Source organism: Priapulus caudatus, unplaced genomic scaffold (genome assembly GCF_000485595.1).
Source record: "Priapulus caudatus unplaced genomic scaffold, Priapulus_caudatus-5.0.1 Scaffold134, whole genome shotgun sequence".
Lineage (NCBI taxonomy): Eukaryota > Metazoa > Priapulida > Priapulimorpha > Priapulimorphida > Priapulidae > Priapulus > Priapulus caudatus.
The window spans coordinates 24,056-51,811 of NW_014577195.1; the positions used below are offsets into that span (position 1 = coordinate 24,056).

Below are 27,756 nucleotides of genomic sequence, written 5' to 3' on the forward strand. Positions count from 1 at the left end.
TCGTCGTTCGTAGGTCGTGGTCGGTCGCGTCGTCGTCGTTCGTTGTTGTCGTGTCGTAGTCGTACGTGTGTCGTACGTCGTACGTACGTGTGTACGTAGTATATATATATATATATATATATATATATATATATATATATATATATAACGATCAGATTTGCAAAAAATTTTCTTTCATCGAATTTCTTCTCTACATAATCTCTCTATGCCCTAAGAGGTCCATTAGCGATACCGACTACACTAAACCTGTGGTTTCGTATCAAACACATTTAGACCACTGCCGCCCCCAGGTCCCAGCCATACCCCACCATATCGCCACCACGCTGCCGCCACGCCCAACCATGACCCAACCCTGCCCAAACCATGTCCCCGCCATGTCCCCACCGCGCCACCATCATTCTGCCACTATATATGCCGCTACGATGGCCCCTGATATACCCCCACCATGCTACCACCATGCTACCACCATGTCTCTACCATGCTACCACCATGCTACCACCATGCTACCACCATGCTACCACCATGCTACCACCATGCTACCACCGTGCTACTACCATGCTACCACCATGTTTCTACCATGCTGCCACCATGTTACCACCATGCTACCACCATGCTACTACCATGCTACCACCATGATACCACCATGCTACCACCATGCTACTACCATGCTACCACCATGCTACCACCATGCTACCACCATGCTACCACCATGCTACTACCATGCTACCACCATGCTACCACCATGCTACCACCATGCTACTACCATGCTACCACCATGTCTCTACCATGCTGCCACCATGCTACCACCATGCTACCACCATGCTACTACCATGCTACTAATATGCTACCAACATGCTACCACCATGCTACCACCATGCTACCACCATGTCTCTATCATGCTACCACCATGCTACCACCATGCCTCTACCATGCTATCACCATGCTACCACTATGCTACCACCATGCTACCCCCATGTTACCACCATGCTACCACCATGTCTCTACCATGCTACCACCATGCTACTACCATGCTGCCACCATGCTACCAACATGCTACCACCATGCTACCACCATGCTACCACCATGCTACCACCATGCTACCACCATGCTACCACCATGCTACCACCATGCTACCACCATGTCTCTACCATGCTACCACCATGTCCGCCGTCTGACTGTTCTGGGTCGACGTGAGTTGACGGTTAGAAGACACCTGGTTACATTAACCCGACTTCGACATAACGCGTGTGAATAGACTCGCTAATGAATTCATTGTTACTTTCCGGCCGGAAAGTGTTCCGCTGACTAACGACCAGATCAAAACTGTGACGTTAATGCCGGTGCGTATGTTTGCAATGCCGGAAGCGGGGGTAAGCGGTAAGCTGTAAGCGGTAAGCGGTAAGAAAGGTAAGCGGTAAGCTGACCTCACATTGATCAGCGCTCCGCCAGCACGTGACGCTAATCCGTGCACTGTCACATGAGGAGGAGCTCACCTCAAGCAGACACGGACTGCGTTGACGTCAATCTAGTACCTCACAGCATGAGTACCCGTACAGAGAGACATGTGATAACCAGTAGGCGCTTGATTCACTTGCACAGAGAGCGCGAACACATCGGTAAAGTTAGAGTCCATTCATATAGACATGAATATAAAAGATTTTCTATATAAAGAGACTCTAGGTAACGACAACATGCTGTGCGTGAAGTATATTGAGTGGCGATGAACCTGATCAACGCTACTTACACTGGCTCGCGTTCTGAGTACCGTCTTACACAAAATCAGTCGCTAATATCCCCGCAGGGGTTGGAATGTAGGTGATTCTCGACGAGCTTATTGAAGAGGTAAAGGCGACCCCGCACGTCCTTGTGTTTGTCCAGACGTGACTGCATTACGATCACATGAAGCCTTGCTGGCTTCATCCTGAGATTGCTAATTCATGCATATCGGCGTGATGCGGTTTGAATGGTTTTCCTGCGGCGACCTGTGACCTACTGAGTGATGTATACTATGGAAGGCCATTACCGCCAAAACCTACCTATTTTAATCGCGCTTAAAATGTATTACCATTGTGCGTGTGTGTGTGTGTGTGTGTGTGTGTGTGTGTGTGTGTGTGTGTGTGTGTGTGTGTGTGTGTGTGTGTGTGTGTGTGTGTGTGTGTGTGTGTGTGTGTGTGTGTGTGTGTGTGTGTGTGTGTGGTGTGCGTGTGCGTGTGCGTGTTGCGTGTGCGTGATGCGTGTGCCGTGTGCGTGGTGCGTGTTGCGCTGTGCGTTGTGGCGTGGGTGGTGTGCGTGTGCGTGTGCGAGTTGCGTGTGCGTGTTGCGTGTGCGTGTGGCGTGGTGCGTGTGCGTGTGCGTGGTGCGTGTGTGTGTGTGTGTGTGTGTGTGTGGAATATTTGCGATTAGTGTATCTTATAGGCGCGTATTGTATTAATTCATGTACAATTAATCCGGTTGCAAGCGTAAGGATTGATAATTTCAGAGTCGAACTTATCAGGGAGATGGTGGCAAGATCAAAGGAAGGGCCATGCAATGAAGTCAAAACGGGGCCTTTCCGGCGCGGCGCTGTGGGGTGGTGAGCCAACCCCCCAACGGCCGGCGGGGGGCGGGGCGCTCCTCCTAAACAGTTCGCGTGCTGGCTATGTAAAGCATAATTTGGTATGTGGGAGGCAATGTGCAGCAGTATAAATAATTATTATTATTATTATTATTATTATTATTATTATTATTATTATTATTATGCGTGTGGCGTGTGTTCGTCTATTAGACGTTATGCTATCTGTTTTTAAAATGTAATTATTAATATATCACATTTATAACCATACTGATTATATCACTGTCAAGTGCTGTGACTATAGTTTACATATATGCTTAATATGCTTACGTAGTATACTGGCCGCCGTGATAAGCATCCTACGTCGGCTAGTAGTAAGACGAGTAATCAGGGCACATATATGGTGTGTATGGTGTATTATGGTACTCAGCATGTATGGTGACGATCATCCACGGTTTCCAAGACGGTCTTCATAACCGAACCTGACACACAAACAAACGATGTTCACCACCAAGACCCTCTCCTCACACACACACACATACACACACACACACACCACACTCACACACACATCACACACAACCAACACACACCACCGCACACACCACACCACAGACACACACGCACACACACACCCACTTCTGCCCCACAGACATCACATACATACACACACACACATGCACACACGCACAAAACACCACCACACACCACACAGGCACACCACACACACGAACACACACACACCACACACACACACACACACATACACACACATACACACAACCACCGCACACACCACACACACACACAAACCACACAGAATCATACCACACGACATACACACACAGAATGACCCCGACAGCGCCGGGGCCAGGAGCCCGCGCACAACACCACCGTCACACACACAACACACACACACCCCCACAGACCCGGCGCCCAGCACACACGACACCCAAAAAGCAAGAACCAAGGCAACACACAAAACTACCTATTCTCTTAATTCGCGATTAAAACACTGTTCTGAAATAGAATCGAGATATAATAGAAAACGAATAAAATGTATAATATTTAATCGGCGATTAAAAACACTGTTCTGATTGCTGAATTTCATCGCGCTTAAAATACAATTTTAGGGGTTAGGGTACCATACCCAAAATAGGTAGGCCTTTTTGGCGGTAATGCCCCGGCCTTCTATAACCTGTCGCCGCCGCGCCGCTCGCGCTCGCTCTCATCGGTCGGCCCGCTAAACCTCCTAATATTATATGATTGTATGGTGCATCTGTGGCTAGTCAGCAGTGGCTAACTGCTTAGCTCGCATAATCGCCTAGTCCGTCTACATCGTTTTACATTTTACTGTTTGCGCATATTAGAATTATATAATACAAAGATCGGTATACAATATTTTAGTGTACCCAATAATTTCAAGGTGAAACAAGGACCCTTCGACCGATTCAATGCAGATTTTTTGAACGGCTCAAAGGAAAGTTCTCCTCCTCCACCAATGAACTCGTTAGCCCAGCAATAAAATTCGTCTGCTTTCTGTGGTTCTTCATTATTTGCTCACTACAAAATAGCACGTGCCATGCCTGCTGCACAGGGCGCGTGCTATTTCACATCTGATAGGGGTCCGTAATCTTTTCGTGTCCATGTATTATGATGGGCAAACCTTGTCAAGACACTGAGCTCTAATTCCATAATTATATTCATGACGAATAACATATCGAAAACAAACAAATTGACAAAAAGAAAAATCTATTTTCTAACAGCCAGACACCGCTCTTGCATTAAGCCGCACAAGCCGTAAACAAAGAAATTTCATCGGAGTTCACGCGTTTGATAATCCACTTTACTTGTCGTTTTGACGTTTCTTGAAGGCTGCAGTCAGTTGCTATTATAATTTATATATATAATATACATATATATATATATATTATTATTATTAAACCCAACCAGGAACACCGCCCAACCACCAGACATATGGCCTGATCATCTGCAAAGACTGAATCAACAACCATTATTTTGAATATCCATCCAATTGGGCCATTGAAAGGCGTTCGCAAGTTAATTGCCGAGCAGATAATCAGGATGACCGGGCGGTGCTCTTACTAGAGTAGTAGCGCATGTATGGCATTTAACATAACTGGCTCTCTTACCGCTGCGTATAGAGTACTCAAAGAATACGGTACGACGCCTGTTATGTGTGACTCTTGGACGGGCAAGACAAATGTTAAGGCATCTACACGCCTATCACTCATACGAATTTCTGGTGTCGCGATATGGAGCAATGGCGAGGAGCAGGGGGAGGGGCTAGAGTAAGTAAGCGTATTTCGTGGTTCGTAGGAGGAATAACAAGAGACGGAGTGGAGGCGGAAAAGGGTGCGAGAGAGAGAGAGACAAGAGAGAGAAGAGAGAGAGAGAGAGAGAGAGAGAGAGAGAACGAGCACGTGCGATAAAGAGCAAGTAAAATAGAACAAAAATCCTTTTTCTCATCTTTGTACATTGTTACAATGCGTAGCCGTGCGTATAATTGTCGCATTTGACAACAAATAGCACATCAACGCGTCGTTTGTCAACCCTCTAGTGACCACCATTGCACGCGGACCGTGTCGTTTACGCAGGCTACGATAAACCCTAAGCATAGTTTCTTAATTACTTAATTATAATTTTAAATCCTACCTACATGCTGTAATATAGTGCATTCGTTTAAGAGAGAGGCATGAGTATCGATTTTAATTAAATTTAAATCCGTCTACGTCTCTCTCGCTCTTTCTCCTACTTCTCTTCGCCCCTGTATTCTCTATGTTGAACGTTTCATTCTTTCTCTCTCTTTCTCCCTATATATATATATATATATATATACAAAAACATAGTTTGGTATAATGTGCTCCTCTCGCGTATGTGCCTACGCGTAACATCGTAAACAAAATGGAATTGTAACTGTAATCAACCGAAAACATTGATCAGAATTATTTAAGGGATTTTTGCCCAACATTGCGTTTTTAAGTTTTAAATTAATTCGTCCTATGGGTGATGAGAAGTACGGAATAGGCCGATTTCGCAGTACAGAAAGCTGAGCATTGTCGATGCTAAATGTAGTTACATAGGCCCCTACTTAGGCAGCGCGTAGCACGTAGTGACGCAGCAATATGGTGTCACTCGCAACCACGCATGATGACTTTCAATAAAATTACCCATTCCATTTACTGATTAATTTTTCTAATTAATCCGTTCAGGCTCGCTATAACTAGTTTTCTGATGTTCTTTCAATATTCATCAAGCCGTAGTTACTAAATCGAGGCACGCATTCTCGATTACTTGACGTGTAGCAACATCGTGCGGCTTCTAATGCGTGTACAATTGTACTTGATTACAGCGATGCGGTGCACGGGATCCGGAACAGCAACACGCAAAGAGGCAATGGGTCGTAAAAGAACTGTCATCACAAAGAGGCCGATCAACGCCAGCGGATCCGTCGCTGCCGACACTACCGACAGTAGCCAGCAAGACGGTAGCCGTAACTACACGTGAGAGCAACACATGGCTAGCTAGCTAGGGAGAATGCGATAAAGAGACAAAAAGGGCGAGAAATGGCGAGGGAGATTTCGGAGCGAAATTGCAGAGAGTAAACGAAAAATTAGAAGAATAGGTCAGACAGAAATAGAGACAATTAACGAACGGGAGATGCGTGCGTGTGAAGAGAGGAAAAACATATAGGAAGGCACACATAGAAAGGAACAGGGAGAAACTACTGCAAAATAGAGCGGGACGTGAGAGCGTGACGCTGTGAGGGCATGAGGTAGATAATAATTATGGATGAAAGCAGTGCGAGCGTGAGAGGGAGGCAGAGTAAGAGCAGGAAAAAAAAGAGAGTGGACACTAACTAATTACCTAACTAACCAATTAGCTAAGTAACTAACTCGCCGACCGACCGACTGACCGACCGACAGATCGACCGACCGACCGACCGACCAACCAACCGACCGACCGACCGACCGACCGACCGACCGACCGACCGACGACGACCGGAGCGACCGCCCGAGCCCCGACCGCCACCCGCCGGCGCGACGACGACGACCGACGACGCGACCGACCCCGACCCGACGTCGACAACCCACGCGCCGACTGACCGACCGACCAACCGAACGACCGACTGACTTGCTCACTTACTTGCTCACTCACTCACTAACTAACTAATAACTAATTGAATAATTAACTAGCTAGCTAGCTAGACAGCTAACTGGTTAACTAGACGACTAACTACCAAACAAACGAAGCAACGAATAAACTGAATAACCAAATTAATTGATTGATTGATTGATTAATTAATTAATATATGCCAAATCATAGCAGTATGATAGTCGCGTGCATGTTCTCAGTGCTCGCTTAATCTCAGCTACACGGTGGACCTACCTGTGGTGCACTGCAGGCGAGGCTGAGTAGCCATGACACACACAGCATGGTCTTCGCCCGGCAGCTTGAGCGGCTGAACGACAGCGGATGCACGATGGCGAAGTAGCGGTCGAGGCTGATGCAGACGAGGATGAACGACGACAAGTAGAGACCGAATGAACGCAGCACCATCATGCAGCGGCACATAAAGTCGCCGGCAATCCACGTGACGGCCACCTTCCAGGCAACCTCCATCGGCATGACAATCATGGCAACGAGCAGGTCGGCTATGGCGAGGTGCATCATCAGCAGGCTGATGCGAGACTTGCTGTAGCTTCGGCCCCTGATCATTGTCAAAAACACGAGGATGTTGCCAATGGCGGCAAGCAGTGAGAGGACGCTGTAAGCGGCAATGGATACGATCGACTCGGTACCGAACAGCAGTTCCCTGGGAATTCCGCCGGTGGTGTTTGCCAGGGTTTTGTTGTCGCTTGCTGTGAGGAGGTCCGTCTCGTTTTGGAACGCCATGTTGATGACTTTCCTCTCTTCGTCGTTACTTATAGAGATCGTTTCTTCTAATTGCGCGAAAACGAAATTACGTTAGCGCGGTCTGCCTACCAACCTAGTGTTTGCACCAGGGTGACTTTCTCAAGCGAAGTCGGGATTTGAACTGTTTTTTGTCAGCAAGGTTTCTTCATGTCGCGCGAATACCTTCGTGGCAATTGCAAATCCCCTCATAGCGCACCGTTTGGCTCGGGAAAATTATTTATCGCCACGCGCGAGTTCGTGGATTTAGACCAAGCGCGTTTTACCGAATCAAAAGTAAATACACGCGTGCCGATAGTACTAAGCGAACCGCCGACAGCCGATTCGCAATCAAGACAGAAATTATTAAAGGCAGTCGCCGCCGTGGCTCAATGCGCTGACGGAATGTCTTCCTTCCGACGCGGCCTGCTCACGTGAGCAAGCCATGTTCAACGACTTCTCTATTACGGCTGCCAATATTCAGCAAAGCTGAACGACGAGGTCGCACCTGCAACTGCTCACGCGCCGAGACCGTCTGCGCGCTCCGATCGCCGAGGCAGCTGTAACTGTCAACGCGCGAGACTGCGGCCGACGCAATGACATTAGCGCGCGCGCCCTTCCGTGGTCATGCGTAAAAAGAGTGAGCGAGCGAGCGAGCAGCGCGCGCTAGCAACGTATATAATTGCGTCGCGCTGATATCAGGGTAAGCCGCGCGTCGCCGCGGGCAGTGCAAAATCAAAGCTATAGCGCGCGGGGATTGAACGGAGAGGTTGGCGACAAACGCCGAGTGAAGAATCCTCATGCACAGAGTGTAAATCGCTGCGCGACAGCTGCTATAGATCAATAAATTAGATGCTTACACGAGTCGGTGTTAATGTGTAAGGTATTAGAATTTTGTCTTAATCGCAAAATGTTTAACCCTAGATTAAACTCTATATTATATAATATATATAAATATATATATATATATATAACTCTATACTATAATAATTATGTGTTCGGTTTTTCGGTGGTGTTGCGTTTTCTTCTCAGAGCAAGTAGGGAGCACAGCTATAGAAGTTTGAGGTGGGGGATTCTAATTGAATAATACATAATATAGTAACGAAATTCACACAAAATATTAGAGGCACGCTAATTTACAATGCTTGGCACGGGTTTGTATAGGACACTCATGCTGTCAGCGCGAACATTTAAATGGACTATCGTTTATATCTGACTCTATATATTTCTGTTAGAGAAATTATATCAACTTTCTATTGCGTGCATTTGCATGCATTATACGTTCGCGCATGAATAACTGCGCCTGTAAATGTATGGGGAATGCATTGCGTCAATATTATATGCATTACAGCGCAAAATGCTGGCGAAACCTTAACCCTTTTATATATTTATAAATACTCTAACACAAAATTTTGCAACAGATCTACTAGCCGCTACGATGCTATATACGTACGATACGTACAATAGTGCGTGTATACCGCTGCGAATTTTTGCCAATTGATCCTTTTAAGTCAGTTTGCGCCTAGATGTATTCACAGGCAGTTTAAGCACGAAGGAATGTTTTATTTCCGCCCCTTTCAGCCCATTCTCTGCTCCTGACACCATCTACTTGACAATGCATGTTTTGCTATCTTTAGTTACTGCGATCGCCCTTACGGCTACTATACTGTAATGCATCTATTTTAATCGCATGTCCTTTATTCGAAAAATTGAAATGTTTCTGACTCATGTGGTCCACAAGCATTCGTGGAAAGCGGGTGTTTTTTAGTCTATATTCTTCCAGCATGCATAAGTGCACCCGATACATACAATCCACTCGCATACTATATATCGCTGTATCACCTGGATTTGTAAGTCACGCGATCGTTTGGCAGGTAAGCTCGCCACGGTCACCATTGGGTTGCTGATGATGACTCAAACACGATCTGTTTCATCCTCTCCCGAACATGTAATGCTGTCGCTAATTGTCTATACTTAGAGATGGATGTCTGGACACCAGGTAATCGCGCTATTTGCGTTTGGGCTTCGCAACCCTGTGCTGTCTGTGCCCTAATGGACACGTGACCCCGTTCGTCTCATGTCGGGGATTAAACACCCTTTTATTACAACCTTTCTCTGCCAAGTACTCTAAGATTAAAGGCAGGGCCTTCCGCCTTTCTAACTCCAAGTACATCCACCTAAAAGCACGCATTTATGTGCGCTAGTAAAATGCGGATGGTGCCTATAATGTGCGCGTACGTATGTCAGAAAGACATATATACATGTGCCGTGTTTTATTGATCAGAACCTTTCAGTCTGAACTCACTTTACAAGTATTTTTGCAATTTATGGTCTTGCAATCTATTTCCAGAAGCAAAAGTTTAAAGTACAGTTGTTTGCCGAATTTTCCGATATATATGGCGTACTGGCCAATTTCTATGACTACTTCACTTCTAAGTAGTGTGTGTAAATGTAGATTTTCCTGAACAGATTCTTTCTTCACAAAGGGCCACGGACGAGCTTATACAACTTGGGATTATATTTTGTTCCACGTTCTCGTTAACTCAATTATTGGCTTCTTCAACAGCACAACAGCATCAATATCTAATCTATAAAAATAACAGCGGTTATTTATATTTAATTCATTTTTGATAAACATATAATACATCAGGCTAGAGGTTATACGTTGATAAGCAACCTATTTAATTTTTGCGCTGGGTTTAATTAAGCGAACGATTTTTCCCGTTTCCAAATCTTGTTAGATAAATCCACGTCTGTCAGAAAATTATGTGAATACACTGTAGCATGCATCGCCGATAATTATTGAACGTTGAAACATTGCGCGTGAAACCGTTGACTTCGTACCAGCTGCGGAACCTATGGTATCATTAAATTTCAGTATTCGTTTCATCTTCATGTTTTCATAATATTGACTTAATAAGATCAGTAAGAATGAACGTTACAGAGACAGTGACGTAGGTTACCGATTGAAATTCAATCATTTTGGCAATTACAAGGCATCATTTAATTGAATCAGGTGATTGTATTTCAACCATATTCTGGCCTTTGTTTATCAATATAAACGCGGTCATGGCCGCCTATTCCCTCTTGTTGGTGATGTTAAATGGTCCCAACCCCGCGTGCTGTTCACGGATTCGTACTTGCATACCGATGCCCTCTTTTCCTCTAGGTAACTGTCGATCGCAGGCGCTTCTCGTCACATGTTCGTCGACACGGTCCACTATTCACTCGTGCAAATTACGGGCATTGGCTTCATATAACGGGGACGCAATTCTTGGCATAGTTATTGCAGGTGCACATTGCGTAAATGCTACATCGGTTTGTTCTATACGAACACCTGTGTGTGCGCGTGCGTGCGTGCGTGCGTGCGTGCGTGCGTGCGTGCGTGCGTGTGTGTGTGTGTGTGCGTGTGCGTGTGCGTGTGCGTGTGGGTGTGCGTGTGCGTATGCGTGTGGGTGTGCTCGTGCGTGTGCGTATGCGTGTACGCGTGTGTGTTTGTAGCTCCGCTGCCTTTCCAATTTTTTGGATTACCTCTGTCTAGATCTTTATACGAATTTTCCCTGCTTCGTGGTTTGCGGCCGAGAGGCTGTTCACACTCCATACCTGGACCGGAAGGCGTGTCTACGCAACATGTCACAATATAAACATGAAAACAAATATGACAACATGCCAGTCCGCCTCGAGCGGGGTGAGTCTATGCTTCCGATTACCTCCATGTTGTATGTAGCTGAATGACGTAATTGTGGAGAACGAGTAACGCGGCATCGGACCGTCCACTATGCCAGGGTGCAATGGTCTCCACATCAGTAGCTCACCTTCTTTCGGCTGTGTCAATGGCGGGCCCTAGCACGGCTATACCCATAGCTTCACCTGGAGCATTTGCCAGCCATGAAAAGCTGTGTCGGTAATGCAGCGCCGCGTTTGCCATGTTTTTACTTCTACTGTGTGAAAATGCTTCAGATAGCTGAGCACTCGAGTGGTGATAGAGCAGCATTTAGCGTACATGTTGCGTACCACTCACACGCACATGGATTTAGTAGCGGGGAGTGCGAGTGACATTGCAGTTGCAACTGCTGCTGGCGTCGCTATTTGAATAACTCTTATAATGATATTGGTATAGTCATCGGTATGATAAATAATATATGCTACAGCGACGCGTAAGCAAACATGTGCAATGTAAATGGCGTCGCCATTTGAATAACTCTTGTAATGATATTGGTATTCATTGGTGTGATCAATTATATATGCTATACAACAACGCGTAAGCAAGCATGTGCGAGGTGAAATATCAGTTATATTGCATCACAGACAGATATCATCTCATGACACTTCATGCGCATATTTTAACTGACATAAATATTGATGAATTATTAGAATTAATATATTGATCGATCAGGCTCGTCTGGACGTTACTCGCCGGTCTTTGTACCGGTCTGAATTTCAGAATTTGTGTATGAAGGTGAATATATTTATATTGCACCGTTTATTATAACTGATGGTGCGGCGAAATGAGATTTACACCGTCTGCATGACTACGAATGAATGGTTAGATTGGTTACGGCTAACGGTTACGCAGAGGTATCAGGTTTAGTAAAATTTCAATTAACAAAATCGTCCAATCGTATCCGTCCGGGTTCATTTAATGATTTCATTCTGGTAATGAACACAAAGGTGGCGCTCATGCAGTTAGATTCCTGTGAGGCGCTTTCTATCTGCGGGCAATGCTGCTGCAAGTCCGCGAGGACCTGTACTTGGCAAGCAAGCCCTGTGCACAGCCTACGTTCAGCATGAGCGGACTCGCGAGCGCGCGCATTAAACGCGTAGGGGCCCTACGCGTGAGCATGATTATAGTCACGAAAATATATCGCTGTCTGTAGTATTGTCGCTGTTCATCCTCGTGTATTTGAGATTTTAACAATATTCAGCGTTGTTCATTTCTGTACAAAGGCAGCGAATATCTAATTGTGGCGAATTATGCATGCAGGTACACGTGGTTTCCGCGTCTTTAATCTCGAGCTCGATCCCTTTAGACTCGTGGGAATTGATGGCCTTGACCGATCCCAGTATATGTATATACAGAAAAGTCTTCTGGCATTTCTTCTTGCAGCCAACCCCGCATACGGGTCTGGGATCATCGCGGCTTTGCGATGTACATCAATGGCTATCAACAACTGCGGCAATGATCTCCGCTTTCAAACTAACGCAGCCAGTGGTCCGGGACCAGTAGACGTCACAAGATGGGCTGGGCGATCGAGGGGCCGGCGTGTTGAGAATATATACCATTTGTCGCGTGAGATTGTTATTTGTCGAGAGACGTGCGGGAGCACATAAATGATCACCACACCACGGTAGTGAGGCATTCGGAGCCCACGATGGCACAATGCGCATCCATTCTTATTTAGATGTATTCGTCTGATAATAACGGTTAATGGACTGACGATGATGTGATTGGACGGAATCGCGATGATAAAATGCATCTCCGAACGTGTTTATGCAACACGACTGTGCCTCTGACACCGTGGAGCCATGCACGTGTGAGCTGAAGCGAACCCGCGAGAGCCGAGTCGTAACAGTTTCAAGCACGCTAGTGTACAGAGAACACTTTGTTTGTGCGATGCGCAGTTATACTGTAGACATCTCTCGGCATCTGCACTATACAACCATAAACCCGAGTCGTTATCCTAAAAAAGCTCGGCCAAGATGGCAACCGCCGACTCGGAGCGCTGCACGCTCCATCTGAAAATACTATACGTGCTTCTTCTTAGTATGACTTTAATCTACGGAGGTGTGTTCTATTGGGTTCGCGTCGATATTGACCATCTGAGATATTCGTGCGACCACTGCAGACGAGAGCTGAAGCAGGCTTTACCGCGAGGTGCGGAAGATGTGCCTTCTCTTGCCTCGGTCGTCTTCTCCAATGGCGTCGAGCACAGCAGCAACGCCAGCGAGAACGGGGAGAATTTTGACACACGCCCGCGCTCGCGTACAGTCGACGGCTTCGTAGACGAGCGACACTGGATCCAACATGGCGGACGGTCGCATCCGATTCAGAAGCGCGCCGCGGAGCAGACGCCCGGGCGAAGAGCTAAGAGGAAACGGAAACGGAAGAGAAGATACAAGAATGGAAATCTGCGTCGAGATGCCAATGGCGACTCGGCTACCGAAGGCCCTTTGCCCAGCTCCGACGACTGGGTGTGGTTGTCGTCGTTCTCCCGAATTCCAGTAAGTCGCACGTATAGAATACTTCTATATGTCTGTCACGACCATATCTTTTCGCTGATTGATCGCTATACGATTAGCCGCGCGTGTTCGGCGATATAATTACAAATGATTCACACGTACATCACTCGCCTACGTACTGCTGAAATCGGATCATATAAATTGGGGGTGGAGACGTGTGCGCGCTTTTACTGAACGTGCAGCTGTGTGTCCAGTTTCTATTTGGCGAGGGTACTATTGCCGTCTGACGGGTATACGCCCCATGTGCCTCCACGCATAATGCACATCACGTGGAAATCTTTTTAGACGCGCACCAAAACCGTAATCGGCCACATCGCCTACCAACGGAATCGCTTCCCTGTGGAGGTAATCTACTGAGACGAGCTTACCTCACATCGAGTTGACATTTACCACAATTGAGTTTTGCATGCAATGTCCGTGCATTTGCGCAAATGCGTTGCACTGTAAAACCTCACAGTCACATGGCCTCGTGTGGCCTTTTCCCGGGTGATGACGTCAATGCGAGACACATCCATCACCCCCCCCCCTCCCAAATATCATACATGTAACCCCATGTAACACGATACATATCGTGTTGTATAAAGATAAAGATAATATAAGCGACCAGAACGCCAAATGCAGCAAAAAACGTTGATAAACCGTTTAAAAGCTTTATCTTTTTCGCCGTTTTCCACCTTTTTAACGGATATAATTATGAGCTACAAATTGCAACAATTTAGATATGGTTAAATAAACCTATTGCGTTAATGGCAACAAAACGTTACTTTTAGACGGTGAGCAAATTGGATTTCAACAAAAACCTACCTGTTTTATCATTATTACTGTATATACTACCTGTATTATACTATATTACTATATGTTACTATATATATATATTATTATATATTATGCTGTATTATACTACCTGTACCTACCTACCTGTATAGTATCATTTTTAGTAGTGAAATACATATATCATCGTTGGTGCATAAATTGGTTTATGCTTTTAAAGAAATATGTCGGTGAATTGACGTGGAGCAGACAGTAGTAGAGCTAACACCTGAACTTTACTGAAGTACTGACTATAAATTAATTTAAATTTTTTAGGGACATCGATGCCACGCAGGCATGCATGCACTCACTCATTGTATTCACATTTATATACATCATATCAGGAGCGTATAATGACAATATATATATATGAGATATTTGTCATTATACGCTCCTGATCATATATAATTTATAATATATAGTTATATAATTATATTATATTTATTATATTATTATTATATTTATATTATAGTTATATTATTAGAATAATAATATTTTAATGTCATTATATAATTATAATAAAAATACATATAGCATATTACAAACGTAGTATTAAGGAGATTGAGACTTTTAATAAAAGTATTGAGGGTGTTTTTCTTTCAGTATGATCACGCTCCTGTTGTTGTACAAGTGGATTCCAGTTGCGTCGATAAGGTTTAGCGAATAAATGCTGTCATGATGCATGTTTACGCGGATTTCACTCGCCTCTGATTTAATCTTTTCTAATCACTATTGTACCCACACACACATGTTTGGAATGTACGTGAAAAGCGTAGATAATAGTTCTATACGGATTTACTTTAATTGTATGCAAACTGCTCAACCTTCTCGCTTCGCAGCAACCGAATAGAAAATAAACGACATTGACGAACAGTATATGATTTCATTTTACTAACATATATTATCTTCTCCATATTCTTAAATCTTGCCTCGCATGTTTAAGCATGAATGCCTTTATTGTTTATAACGGCATGTGGTTTGCGCGTTGTGCGTTTTGGCACGCACACACTCGCACGCACGAACGAACGAACCTACTGACGCATGAACGCTCGCCCAAACATATGAACACACTCACGCACGTACGCACGTATGCACGCACGTACGCCCACACGCGAACATACTATAGATGCTGTTATGAGGTAGATCCCTCTGTGTGCGCGTGCTAATTAAATGACCACCCATAATTTATATTGTATGCGTGTAGCGATACGGGAACTTGTAGTTGATTTGTTTGCGATGGTCATTACGTCTCTACTGATGTTTTAAACTGTCAGGATCGTATACGTTCAAACATTTTGACGAATACGATACATTTTCGTTAATGTGCTAGCTTGACTATAGCTCATCGAAATTATGAGCAAAAATCGAATTTGAGTAAACATTATAATGCATGTGTCATCTGCTGCACTTCCTGTTTTTTGCCATTTCGGCTCATTCACTTTATTCGGCAACTATTTGTTAGATCGCATTAGTATTTTCTTTGAGGTAGGGATGACGGCCGTCCCGGCAATATTCATGCAATATAGCGAATACTCGTTACATTTCTTGACTAATTATGGCTGCATTTGCTTGCATGCGTAGATATTTGCTCTTCAAGAGTTTTGTGTGAGCACACAGGAGTTCTGTCCCCCCGGTGAAGCAGGCCAACCTGGAGTACCCGGTAAGAATTTTACTATCAGAAGATGAAATATGCAGTGACAGATCATGGTATGTAGCGGTGAAGCTGATTTCTCTACTCATAGTAACACGAGAGCCTATACTATGAAACCCGAATGTTCGGTATGATATGGAGCAGAATATAAGGGATTTATGTTTTGAGTCAAAACATATAAATGAGGTACAGAATTATACGTGCCTTAATTGTATATTTCATCGTGCGTGATTAGGGATACTCGTAACAGAACTGAGCAAAATACTCAGTGTTAGTAAGGTAAAAGTGAAAAGTAAAGTGAAGTGAAAATAAAGTGAAAAGTAGTTGCGACAGGCGTTCCTTATTTTTCTTACGGCGGAAAAGAGCTAAACATTTCCTAATGGCGTTGGTCGATGTAACTAAGTTAACTAAGTAACTAGTTTAACAAGAGAAACATTGCTATAGAATGGCGTAGTTGACGGAGGTTAAGTCAGACACAAACGCGCACGAGTTTTCCCGCTGATTCTGCGCGCAAACATCAGCCGTGTCTGAGTAATATGTCATGTAAGTACATGTACATCATTCGATGAACGGTGTTACCCCAATATCAAACGAATAATGATCGCACTTAAATTCTGTAACACACATCATGTGTAAGATTTCAGAATATCGTAGCACGATTTGTTATATACACGCATCGGTTTCTCACTACACAGCAAGTGTACAAATAACCTGTTTGGTGCCTTATAAAATGTCGAAGGAAATATGTAAAATATCAGTGATCACTTGTTACAACTTTCAAGTGCATTAACAAATCCTCGATGTACGTTACTCATAATTTTTTTATTTCCCACAGGAATTCCCGGCCTTAAAGGCGACGTAGGAATGACGGGCGCGCCTGGCACGAAAGGTGAAAAGGGCGAAATAGGACCGCTCGGTATCGCAGGACTTGATGGGACACATGGTGCTATCGGGATTCCTGGTCTAAAGGGTAAGGCACGATATTTGCATGCATATGTTATATGTAATGTTCGCGAGCAACATTGTAGTGTATACTAGCTGGCATGTATGTATGTGGCAGTATGTGGAATATTCTTAGCGTAATGGCAAAATACGAAGCGTATATATAGCAAGGGAAATGCGACTAAAATAGGCCTACTTACGTGAATCCAACAACAACCTAACGGTTTTATGGATTGATGTGTGCAGCCAGCATTTTAAGTTCTAACCACTCCTCTGCAATGAATATTTCAATAAACATTTTTATTGCTACACATCCCACAACTCGACGTTGTAACTCGTAATACTTGTAAAAGAATGCGTATGTACAGCATGTCGCGTTCAGGTTTACTACACAACAGCGCACAATGTTGCTAGGCATTTCAGATCGAGTTTTCGATAGCATGCTTTACTGTATAATAACACAAATTCACATGCTATTGGAATATTGATTTGCTCGCTGCATGTGTCAATTTAATACCGCACCTGAGTACATGATATTTTACACAGTGGAAATTTTCTTTGCAATTATTAAGAAGTAAACCTTCATTTGGCTTTGATTTCTCGAATGATAGTCATACAAAACGTTAGAAAATAACAGTACGTGCAAGCGTGTCGCATTCCGAACTTGCATAGAACTACGACCTTGGCATGAACGCATGACGATGGAAACTTTTGTCACTCGGATTTGGTTGGTACAAAATGGCTGATAACTTTTTTCTGTTTCTTCTTACCTATAACAGTGTAGGTATTCAAGGACGAAGGTGCGCACAGAAACGTACTTATTATTGTCATTGCGTAAATGGAATCCGATGGAATGACTGAATTACGTGATGGATGGTGTATGGATGGATGGATGGATGAATGGATGGATGGATGGATGGTGTATGGATGGATGGATGGATGAATGGATGGATGGATGGATGGTAATGATGGATGAGATGCGAAAAATGATGCATGGATTGGAGGATGGCATGGAGTGGATGGATGGGATGGCATGGATGGTGGATGATGGATGGATGGGATGGATGGATGGTATGGATGGCATGGGATGCATGCATGCATGCATGGATGGATGGATGATGGAGAGGGCGGATGGGATGGATGGTCGATGGATGGATGCATGCATGCATGCCCATGCATGCATGCATGGATGGCTGGGCATGGATGGGAATGGATGGATGGCAATCCTCATGGATGGATGGATGGAATGGATAGATGGATGAGGAGTGGATGGATGGATGGATGGATGGATGCGATGCCCATGGATGCATGCATGCATGCAATGATGCATGGATGGTATGAATGGTATGGTTATGGCATGCTATGAATAGATGAATGCGATGACATGGATTGCATGGCATGGATGGATGGATATGGCATGGATGGATGGATGGCATGGATGGATGGATAGGATGGATGCGACGGACGGGACGGCACATGGACGGTACGGCACGGTCGACGGTAGGATGATGGATGGCCATGGAATGGAGGCATGGTCATGGGATGGCTATGGAAATGGATGGATGGATGGATGGGATGGATGGAGGCAATGGATGAGATGGATGGATGGGATGTAGGTATGGATGGATGGATGGATGGAATTGATGGATGATGGATGCGTGTATGGATGGAATGGATGGAGCATTGGAAGGATGGATGGTATGAATGGTATGGCATGGATGATATGGATGGATGGGATGGTAGGGATGGATATGGCATGGATGGGATGGATGGGCATGGCATGGACCATGGTATGGATGGAGGTATGGATGCCATGCATGGATGGATGGATGGATGGATGGATGGATGGATGGATGGATGGATGGATGGATGGCATGGATGGATGGATGGATGATGGCATGGATGATGGCCGTAAATGGCTATGGATGGATGATGGATGGATGGATGGATGGCATGGATGGCATGCGATGGATGGATGGATGGATGGATGCACAATCAACACGGATGGATGGATGGATGATGGTATGGATGGATGGATGGATGGATGGTATGGATGGGATGGATGGATGGAATGGTGGATGGCATTGAATGATGACATGAGATTGATGGATTGATGACGACGGGACGGAGGGACGGACGGCGCGGGCGACGCGACAATGCATGCGAGTATGAATGGATTTATGGGATGCGGATAGACGACAGACCATGGGTGACGGACGGCCGGATTAATGGATGGATTGACGTACACGGATAGATTTGATGGATAGATGGTTGGATGAATGATGGATATACGGGACGGACAGACTGACGGTACGGACGGACGGTACGTACGGACGGACGGACGGACGGACGGACGGAACGGACGACGACGACGAACGGAACGACGGACGGACGCGACGAACGGCACGGCCACGGACGGATCGTACGCGACGGACGTTCCGAAAGGACGGATGGATGCCATGGGATGCATGCATGGACTGCATGGATTGCATGGATCGTATGGATTATGGATGCATGGAATGGATGATGTATGTATGGACTGGTTGGATGGATGCTGATGGATGATGGATGGCATGGATGGAGGTGGCATGGATGTATTGATGGATGGATGCGATGGATGGATGGGATGGATGATGGCTATGGCAGGATGGATGGATGGTACTTTTATGCGATGGATGGATGGATGGATGGAATGGATGGATGGATGATGGCATGAGGCGATGGGATGGTATGGATAGAGGGCTTGAATTGCGATGGATGGATGGAGGATGGATGGCATGGATTGGGGTCATGATGGATGGTATGGATGCGTATGGATGGTATGATGGATGGAATGGAATGGATGATTATGGATGGATGGATGGGATGGATGGATGGCACATGGATGGATGCAGGATGGATGGATGGATGGATGATGCGATGGATGGATGGATGGATGGATGGATGGATGGATGCGATGGATGGATGGATGCGATGGATGGATGGATGGATGGATGGATGGATGGATGGATGGAGGATGGATGGATGGATGGATTGGATGGATGGATGGATGGTTTGATGGAATGGATGGATCCGGATGATGAATGGTGAGGATGGATGGATTGGATGATGGAATGGGATGGATGGTTGGATTGGCATGGATGGAGGATGGATGGATGGATGGATGGATGGAGATGTGATGATGATGGATGGATGGACGATGGATGCGATGGATGGATGATGGATGGATGGATGGATGGATGTGCGATGGATAGGATGGATGGATGATGGATGGATGGATTGGATGAGATGGATGGATCGGATGGATGTGATGGATGGCATGGATGTGATGGATCGATGGATGGCATGGCATGGATGGATGGATGGCATGGGATGATGGCATTGGATGATGGCATGGATGGATGGTGGATGATGATCGATATGATGATGTGATGGAGGATGGCATGGATGGATGGATGGATGGATGGATGGATATGGATGGATGGATGATGGATGGCGATGATGGATGGAATGGATGGATGCATGGATGATGATGGATGGATGGAATGGATGTAGGATGGATGGCTGTATGATGATGGGATATGATGATGAATGATACTGATGGTATGGATGGCATGGATGGATTTGGCATTGATGGCATGTGATGGATGGATGGATGGCATGCTGGATGCGATGGATGGATGGATGGATGGCATGGATGGATGGTATGCCGATGGATGAGATGGGATGGATGATGGATGGATGATGGATGGCATATGGATGGATGGATGGGAGTGATGGATGGATGGATGGATGGATGGATGGAGATGGATGGATGATGGATGGATGGATGGATGGATGGATTGATGGATGGATGGATGGATGGATGGAATGGGATGGATGGGATGGAATGGATGGATCGGATTGCATGCGGATGCATGCATTCTAGGATGGATGGTGGCATGGATGATGAGGGATGGTGGATGATGGGTTGGTGGTCTTATGGTAATGGATGGATGGATGGATGTGATGATGGTATGGATGGCATGGATGGCATGGCATGGATGGTAGGATGGATGGATGGGATGATGGAGGATGGTATGGCATGGGGGATGCGATGGATGGATGGATGATGGATGATGGATGGCATGGGCATGGATGGATGGATGGTGGGATGGATGCCGATGGGATGGGGGATGGATGGTCATGGATGGATGGATGATGGATGGATGGATGGATGGATGGTATGCATGGATGATTGATTGGCACGGATGAGAGGATGGATGGATGGTGGATGGAATGGATGGAGGATGGATGGTACTGGATGATGGATGGCATGGTATGGTATGGATGATGGTATGGATGATGGATGGATGGTGATGGATGGCATGGGATGGATGGATGGATGATGGATGGATGGGATGGGATGGATGGATGGTGCGATGGATGGCATGATGGGTGGATGGTATGGAGATGTGGATGGATGGATGGATGGATGGATGGATGCGATGGAGGATGGGCATGTATGGATGGGATGGGATGGAGATGATCGATGGCATGGATGGATGGTATGGATGGATGGATGGATGGATGATGGATGGATGGATGGGATGTATGGATGGATGGATGGACTGGATGGGGATGGATGACATTGATGATGGCCATGGATGGATGCGATGGATGGATGAGGCATGAAATGGCATGGACTGGATGGATGGATGGATGGATGCATGTGGATGGATGGATGGATGGATGGATGGATGGGCCTGATGAATGGATGATGGATGATGGATGGGAGGATGATGGAATGGAGATGGATGGATGGATGGGATGGATGGATGGTATGCTATGGCCATGGATGGATGGAATGATGGAGGATGGCATGGATGGATGGATGGATGGTCTGGGATGAGATGGTGGATGGAATGGATGATGGGATGGATGATGGGATGGATGGATTGGGCATGGATGCATGGTAGATAAATGGATAGATAACATCGGCCCGATGGTATGGCATGGAATGGATGATGGCATGGCGATGGATGGTGGATGGATGGATGGATGGATGGATGGATGGATGGATGGATGGATGGATGGATGGATGGATGGATGGATGGATGGATGGATGGATGGATGGATGGATGGATTGATGGATGCATGCATGCATGCATGCAGGGATAGATGGGCGCATGGATATATGGATTGATAGATGGGTTGGTGGGTTTATGGATGGATGGATGGATGGATACACAGACGGACAAACGGGTGAATGGAATGATGGATCGATAGATGGTGGATAGATGGATAGGTGGGTAGGTGAATGCACAGATGGGTGGATAATGTAGTATGGCTTGTATGCCTTGGATGGTATGTTGCGGTCTGCATTTCATTGACGGTATCATATTATGGATGATATACGGCGTGGTATGAATAGATGGGTGGTAATGGTGTCAGAATGAAAATATATTATAATGTTTTAAAATTCTTAATGTTTTTTTTGCAACACGCACTATAAGCGAATAGTTTTGCTACATAATATCATTAAGCTATATATTATTGCCCCTACATAAAGTATCGGTGTTCATTTCCAAATTTCAACACTAATTATCTGTATCAGTTAGTGTATATGCATAGGCCGATATTACCGGATAATCTGATCGTGTACGGTAAGTTCCTAACGCTCAGGTATACTCGCCTGCGTCACATGTGACCAATATGTCGTGTATGTGCTGTGGAACATGTGACGTTAATGGATCAGGGATAAATACGTGAAATAAGCCCCCTTTCTTTCTCTTTGCAGTGGATACAAATAAGTGAATAATTGTATAACGTTTTTCTACACCCGCTGACATTTAAAGTGTGTTGGTTATATCAATAAATGGGCAGGCGTGTGTTAACACATTGTAGTTATATTTTTATTATCTGTAGCGCGAGTCAGATCAAGAGCGTATAAAGTAAGGAATAAAGAAGCCTTCTTTATACGCTCTTGATAGTATACGTAAGCCGAGGACACACGCTCGCTAATTTTGCTATCGCATTCACTCGCGCGACCGTGCAAATTAACCGTGCAGCTTCAGCATTGCTCTATTAGCCTTCCCGCGTCACCATAAGTGATGAGAAAATACAAGTGCGACAACTTCGTCCGGGTGCGATTAATAATCGAGTGAGTCTGCGCGCGGTAATAATATTATCTGAAGTCGCACGTAGTTATTAGGTATCTGCTGTCAATGGTGGTTATTATACATTATGTTATTTAGTTTATATTATAGTGCTGCAAAGACATTGTTGCGTGGCGCGTATCACAGTTTCGTGAATGTTTTTCAGGAGAGAAGGGCTACACTGGCGAGCCAGGTCACGCAGGCATTCCCGGTGTGCAGGGGCCTGTCGGCCCGCAAGGAATACACGGTTCTGCAGGAGAGAAGGGTGATGCCGGGAACGCTGGACCGACGGGCACAACGGGAGAAATCGGGCCGCGGGGGGAAACCGGTCTTAAAGGTCGGCCGCATATTTTTTCCTTTTGAATTCCTAAAAGCGTGTTGCTATATAACCGAATACCTTTTAGATAGGGAGAACAGATAAATTTCTAAATTTTTGATTTATGACATTTTGTTAGCTAACATTGCGGGTTTTGCATGTACATTTCGGCTCGTTAATATTTCAGGTGACACTGGTGCTAACGGCGAACCAGGTGAGCTACCGAAGATTCTAGCAACTTATATAATAAAAATTTTATGAATATTTATATAACTATAGCGTTGTTCCATGCAGATGCGTGTGCATGTGTAGACTGCATAATTATGCGCGTGCGCGCGCGTTGGGTTTTATCTCTTTCCTACGCTCACCTACTCTTGCTCCCTCTCTAAGTGTGTAAACAGGCTCAGATAAATACGCATTTTTGTATCACCTGATTGCATAAAAAAATATTAATATAATCTGATTCCTAAACAGAATTGATAAATACATATTTTTGTATCACGTGATTGCATAAAAAAAGATTAATATAATCTGATTCCTAAACAGGATTGCCGGGAGAATCAGGAATCCCTGGTATACAAGGACCAGTCGGGCCGGCTGGGCCTCAGGGTATGTGTAATGATGTATTCGACAAACGACGAATTAATGAGAAAGTCTGGTGTGGCGATTTCGTATTATGGTTGGTCGAGATTTAGCATTATATGAAAAGGTTATTCTGCCATAAGGTACAATATTGCTATTCTGAGTTGTCTATTTAGTTAATGATCATTGCGGTGTCAGTTTTCCTTCCCTTAATTTACACGGTAACGGTAACAATTTAGCACGTTCGTTTTCTTTTAGGCCCTCCTGGCGAGATTCAGCTAAGCTCAAGAGAAACAGCAGGTTTGTCAGTTTCAGTGCAATTCGCATCAACGTGGATTTTATGATAGACAACAGCGGCACATAATTTCACGCTACACAAGCACACCGCACTAACTCTCCTGTTATTAGTCACCTCGCTTGCCAATTTGCCCACCAGAGACTAGCACATGCTTTATAGTTGGATGAAATACCACTTCTATTCTTTCGTTATGGGAGGTTTGAGTAATTATAATTATAACACATATCACTAGCAGAATAGTGGTCGCTTCAACGCTTTTACTCATTCAGTTTTCCGTTATCTAAACCCCAGAGTCTCTATCGGTGTAATGTTACTGATAGCCCCGAGGTTTGGTTTATAACTACTCTAATGATCCCCATAGAGCGCAAGCTTTACAATTTACACACTGAGAGTTGTGCTGGGTTGATATTCACAAGGGCAATATAAAGGAAACATGACCGCTGAGTAAGTATCGACGATCTATACGCGCTTGTGGAAATATCACTGCAACCAAAGCATTTATACATAATGAATTAATAATATTTAGTGACGCCATCGAAGAAAGCTATTCAGTTGAAAATAAAAAATGTCTCTCGACACACATTCCAAATTCACGCGAAAAATAACGATTCGTGTAGATATAAATGATTGTCTTACAATGCTTACGTATATGATACGCAAGGCAGGTATAAATAACATGGCGTATTTTCAAATGGCGTATACAGGGGTAACAATCGGTAAATGTCCCTTCATTATAACAAAAATGGATACGGCATACCATATCCATTTTTTATGATAGTGATACGCTGCGCCATTGGCACAAACTTGACACTAACATGATGTGTATATAAGGAGTATTCATTATTAATGTACAAGGATGGGGCGACGGCGTTGAGCGGGGGGTGGGGGTTACTCGAACGCAGTGAAGTGATATGGGGCTATTTAACTAGATTGAGTGGTCAAGTCAGATAAAAGTTGTAATAATTATAAATATTCCTTCCGCAATGGGGCGTGAAAACTCAATAAACATGTGGGAAGTCTTTCTTTTTATTTGGCATATAATCCAATGCAATATGCTTTGTTATTTGAACTTGCCTTGAACTTGAACTTTGCGTTTGAGACAAGCATCTATCTGTTCTCCATAACCAAACGTTGTAAATATTAAGAGCATGGACGTTTTATCACTTGATGAACAATAAACACTGACGTGTATGCAGACGTGCTTGCATGGTCACAACGGAAAATCAATAAAACACATCAGTAGCGCTTTGATAATCGGAAGCCAATTTTATAGAGGCTTAACATTCCGCCTGTTGCCGGCGTACTGAGATTGTTTGTACTTATAAAGGGTGATAGCAGGGTGACATTGGTACTTACGAAAAAGGTATATATGTGATACTGTTTAGTAAACTCAGGAGAGGCTATATGATTTTAAAGCGATTGCAATTCACTCCCCACCCGGATTCCGCAAAGATTATGAAGGGTATGAATGATAGTATAGATTGTTTCTGATGCACTGTTCACTTTCACAGCACTTCCAAATGGAACATTAGGCCCTCGCACTAGCAGTAAGTACTAGCACGCTTATTAGCATGCACAATAACAAGTATATGCACAAGGTTATTATAACACCCCGTGTGCCGGGTTGGTACAAGCCTTGTCTGTGCAAGCGAAGGTTCTGGCATTTAAGTTATATCAAATTTTGCCATACTTCAAGACTGGTATCAATGGTGTGTGTGGAAGATCACGAATGTCTCATTACTGCTGTTAACTATAATTACGATAAATATAGTAACCTTATAATAATGTGCAATCTAGGAAGAGTAAATAGTTATTTCCTTATTTTGGTATAGTATATCGACGCAGTAATTCATAAAATGTCTTTTATTATCAACCGAATATATAACGACAGTGGCATCAATAGCATTTTTATACACGTGGGCCCATAGACGTACCCACATGCGCACCCATGCGCACACGGGTACACAAATAACGGGCGCACACACGCGCATATGCTCACTATATACGCACGCGCGCGCACGTACATCGCGTACGCAAACGCACAGACACACTCATACGAACCACAGGCAGGCCGGCACTTGGAGCGTTTCAATAATATATAATGCTAAATAAATACGAAATCTATTTACTACCAAAGTCTTTGTGTTTCTCTACTCTCCTTCATCTATTATTGCCGACAAGCCGTACTGCAAATGCTCCAGCCACTGCAACATTCTATATACTCTATATGTATGTGTAAGTGTGCAGTACTGCCAGTAGCGTGCAGCAGCGTGCGTGCGGTGGGCGTGTGTTGCAGTGGCGGGAGCATTTGCAGCACGGCTTGTCGGCAATAATAGGTGAAGGAGAGCAGAGAAACATCAAGACTTTGATAGTAAATAGATTTCGTATTTATTTAGCATTATATTTTATTGAAACGCTCCAAGTGCATGTGATACGAACATGTACATGAACACGCGTATCCGCAGCCGCCTACGCTCAAACGTAATTAACCGTTCCTTGAAATTAAACAGGTTGTGGATTGCGAATGGTCGGTAAGCCGCTTTTCCACCGCCACACCAACAAGCCATGGGGTACGTGGATGCTGGATGCCCACCCTTCCACTCCGGAGGCCGCGCACAGGCACTGGGTCACCGAGTTACCAGCCGGCAGTAATCTCATCGAGTTTCCGGATGCCGCTTCATACGTTGCTAACCGACCGTCGCACACCTACGAGCTTCCTTGGCCGTATCAAGGGAATGGGCATGTAATCTACGACAGATCCCTCATATACCATGCCTCGGGCAAACAGAGTATCATACGCTACAACGTGCACACAAAAACTACCGAGGAGCTACCTTTGCCCGGAGCAACGTACACAGGCGGCACGTTTCTGTTTAATATAAAGCACTCTTACGTGAAGGTTGCCGTGGATGAAAATGGCCTGTGGGCGATGTATGGAAGCGAGACGAGCCAGAATTTGATGGTAGCTAAAATACAGCTGGAACCTTTCGAAGTCATAAGAGTTCAAGATCTAGACTTGAAACACAATGTAGTTGGACATGCGTTTATATCGTGCGGAGTTCTGTATACGGTAGAAGATACCAGCGTCGCAAAGACTACCCTCAATTTCGCTTTCGATTTATACAATAGCACAGTCACGCGGATAGAGCTAGACTTTGTTAACCCGTACACGCAGAACAATATGATTTCTTATAATCCCACCAATAGGCTGTTATACTCGTGGGATAGAGGTAATCAGTTGAGTTACAGTCTTAGGTTTTCGTAGAGTATTAGTTTTATTCTTATTCAATATTTGCAATATATTAACCGAGATTA

The 27,756-nt window shown here is 44.8% G+C and overlaps 3 protein-coding genes across 4 annotated transcripts; 2 read left to right on the forward strand and 1 right to left on the reverse strand.

The window, feature by feature from the left end:
• Positions 1-422: 422 nt before the first annotated feature.
• On the forward strand, positions 423-1,175 carry LOC106805943 (extensin-3-like). Its single transcript, XM_014807737.1, has one exon. The coding sequence runs from the start codon at positions 423-425 to the stop codon at positions 1,173-1,175; it is 753 nt and encodes a 250-aa protein (XP_014663223.1).
• Positions 1,176-6,940: 5,765 nt separating this feature from the next.
• LOC106805944 (gonadotropin-releasing hormone receptor-like) lies at positions 6,941-7,291 on the reverse strand. Its single transcript, XM_014807739.1, has one exon. The coding sequence runs from the start codon at positions 7,289-7,291 to the stop codon at positions 6,941-6,943; it is 351 nt and encodes a 116-aa protein (XP_014663225.1).
• Positions 7,292-13,016: 5,725 nt separating this feature from the next.
• On the forward strand, positions 13,017-27,756 carry LOC106805953 (gliomedin-like). 2 transcript variants are annotated; one of them, XM_014807748.1, is made up of 9 exons: positions 13,017-13,687; positions 15,119-15,169; positions 16,097-16,175; positions 17,002-17,136; positions 23,412-23,582; positions 23,749-23,775; positions 24,108-24,170; positions 24,402-24,443; positions 26,952-27,756. In XM_014807748.1, the coding sequence occupies exons 1-9, from the start codon at positions 13,166-13,168 to the stop codon at positions 27,704-27,706; spliced, it is 1,845 nt and encodes a 614-aa protein (XP_014663234.1). In that variant the 5' UTR covers positions 13,017-13,165; the 3' UTR covers positions 27,707-27,756. The 2 variants fall into 2 exon arrangements, with proteins under 2 accessions (XP_014663234.1, XP_014663236.1); XM_014807750.1 differs by lacking the exon at positions 15,119-15,169.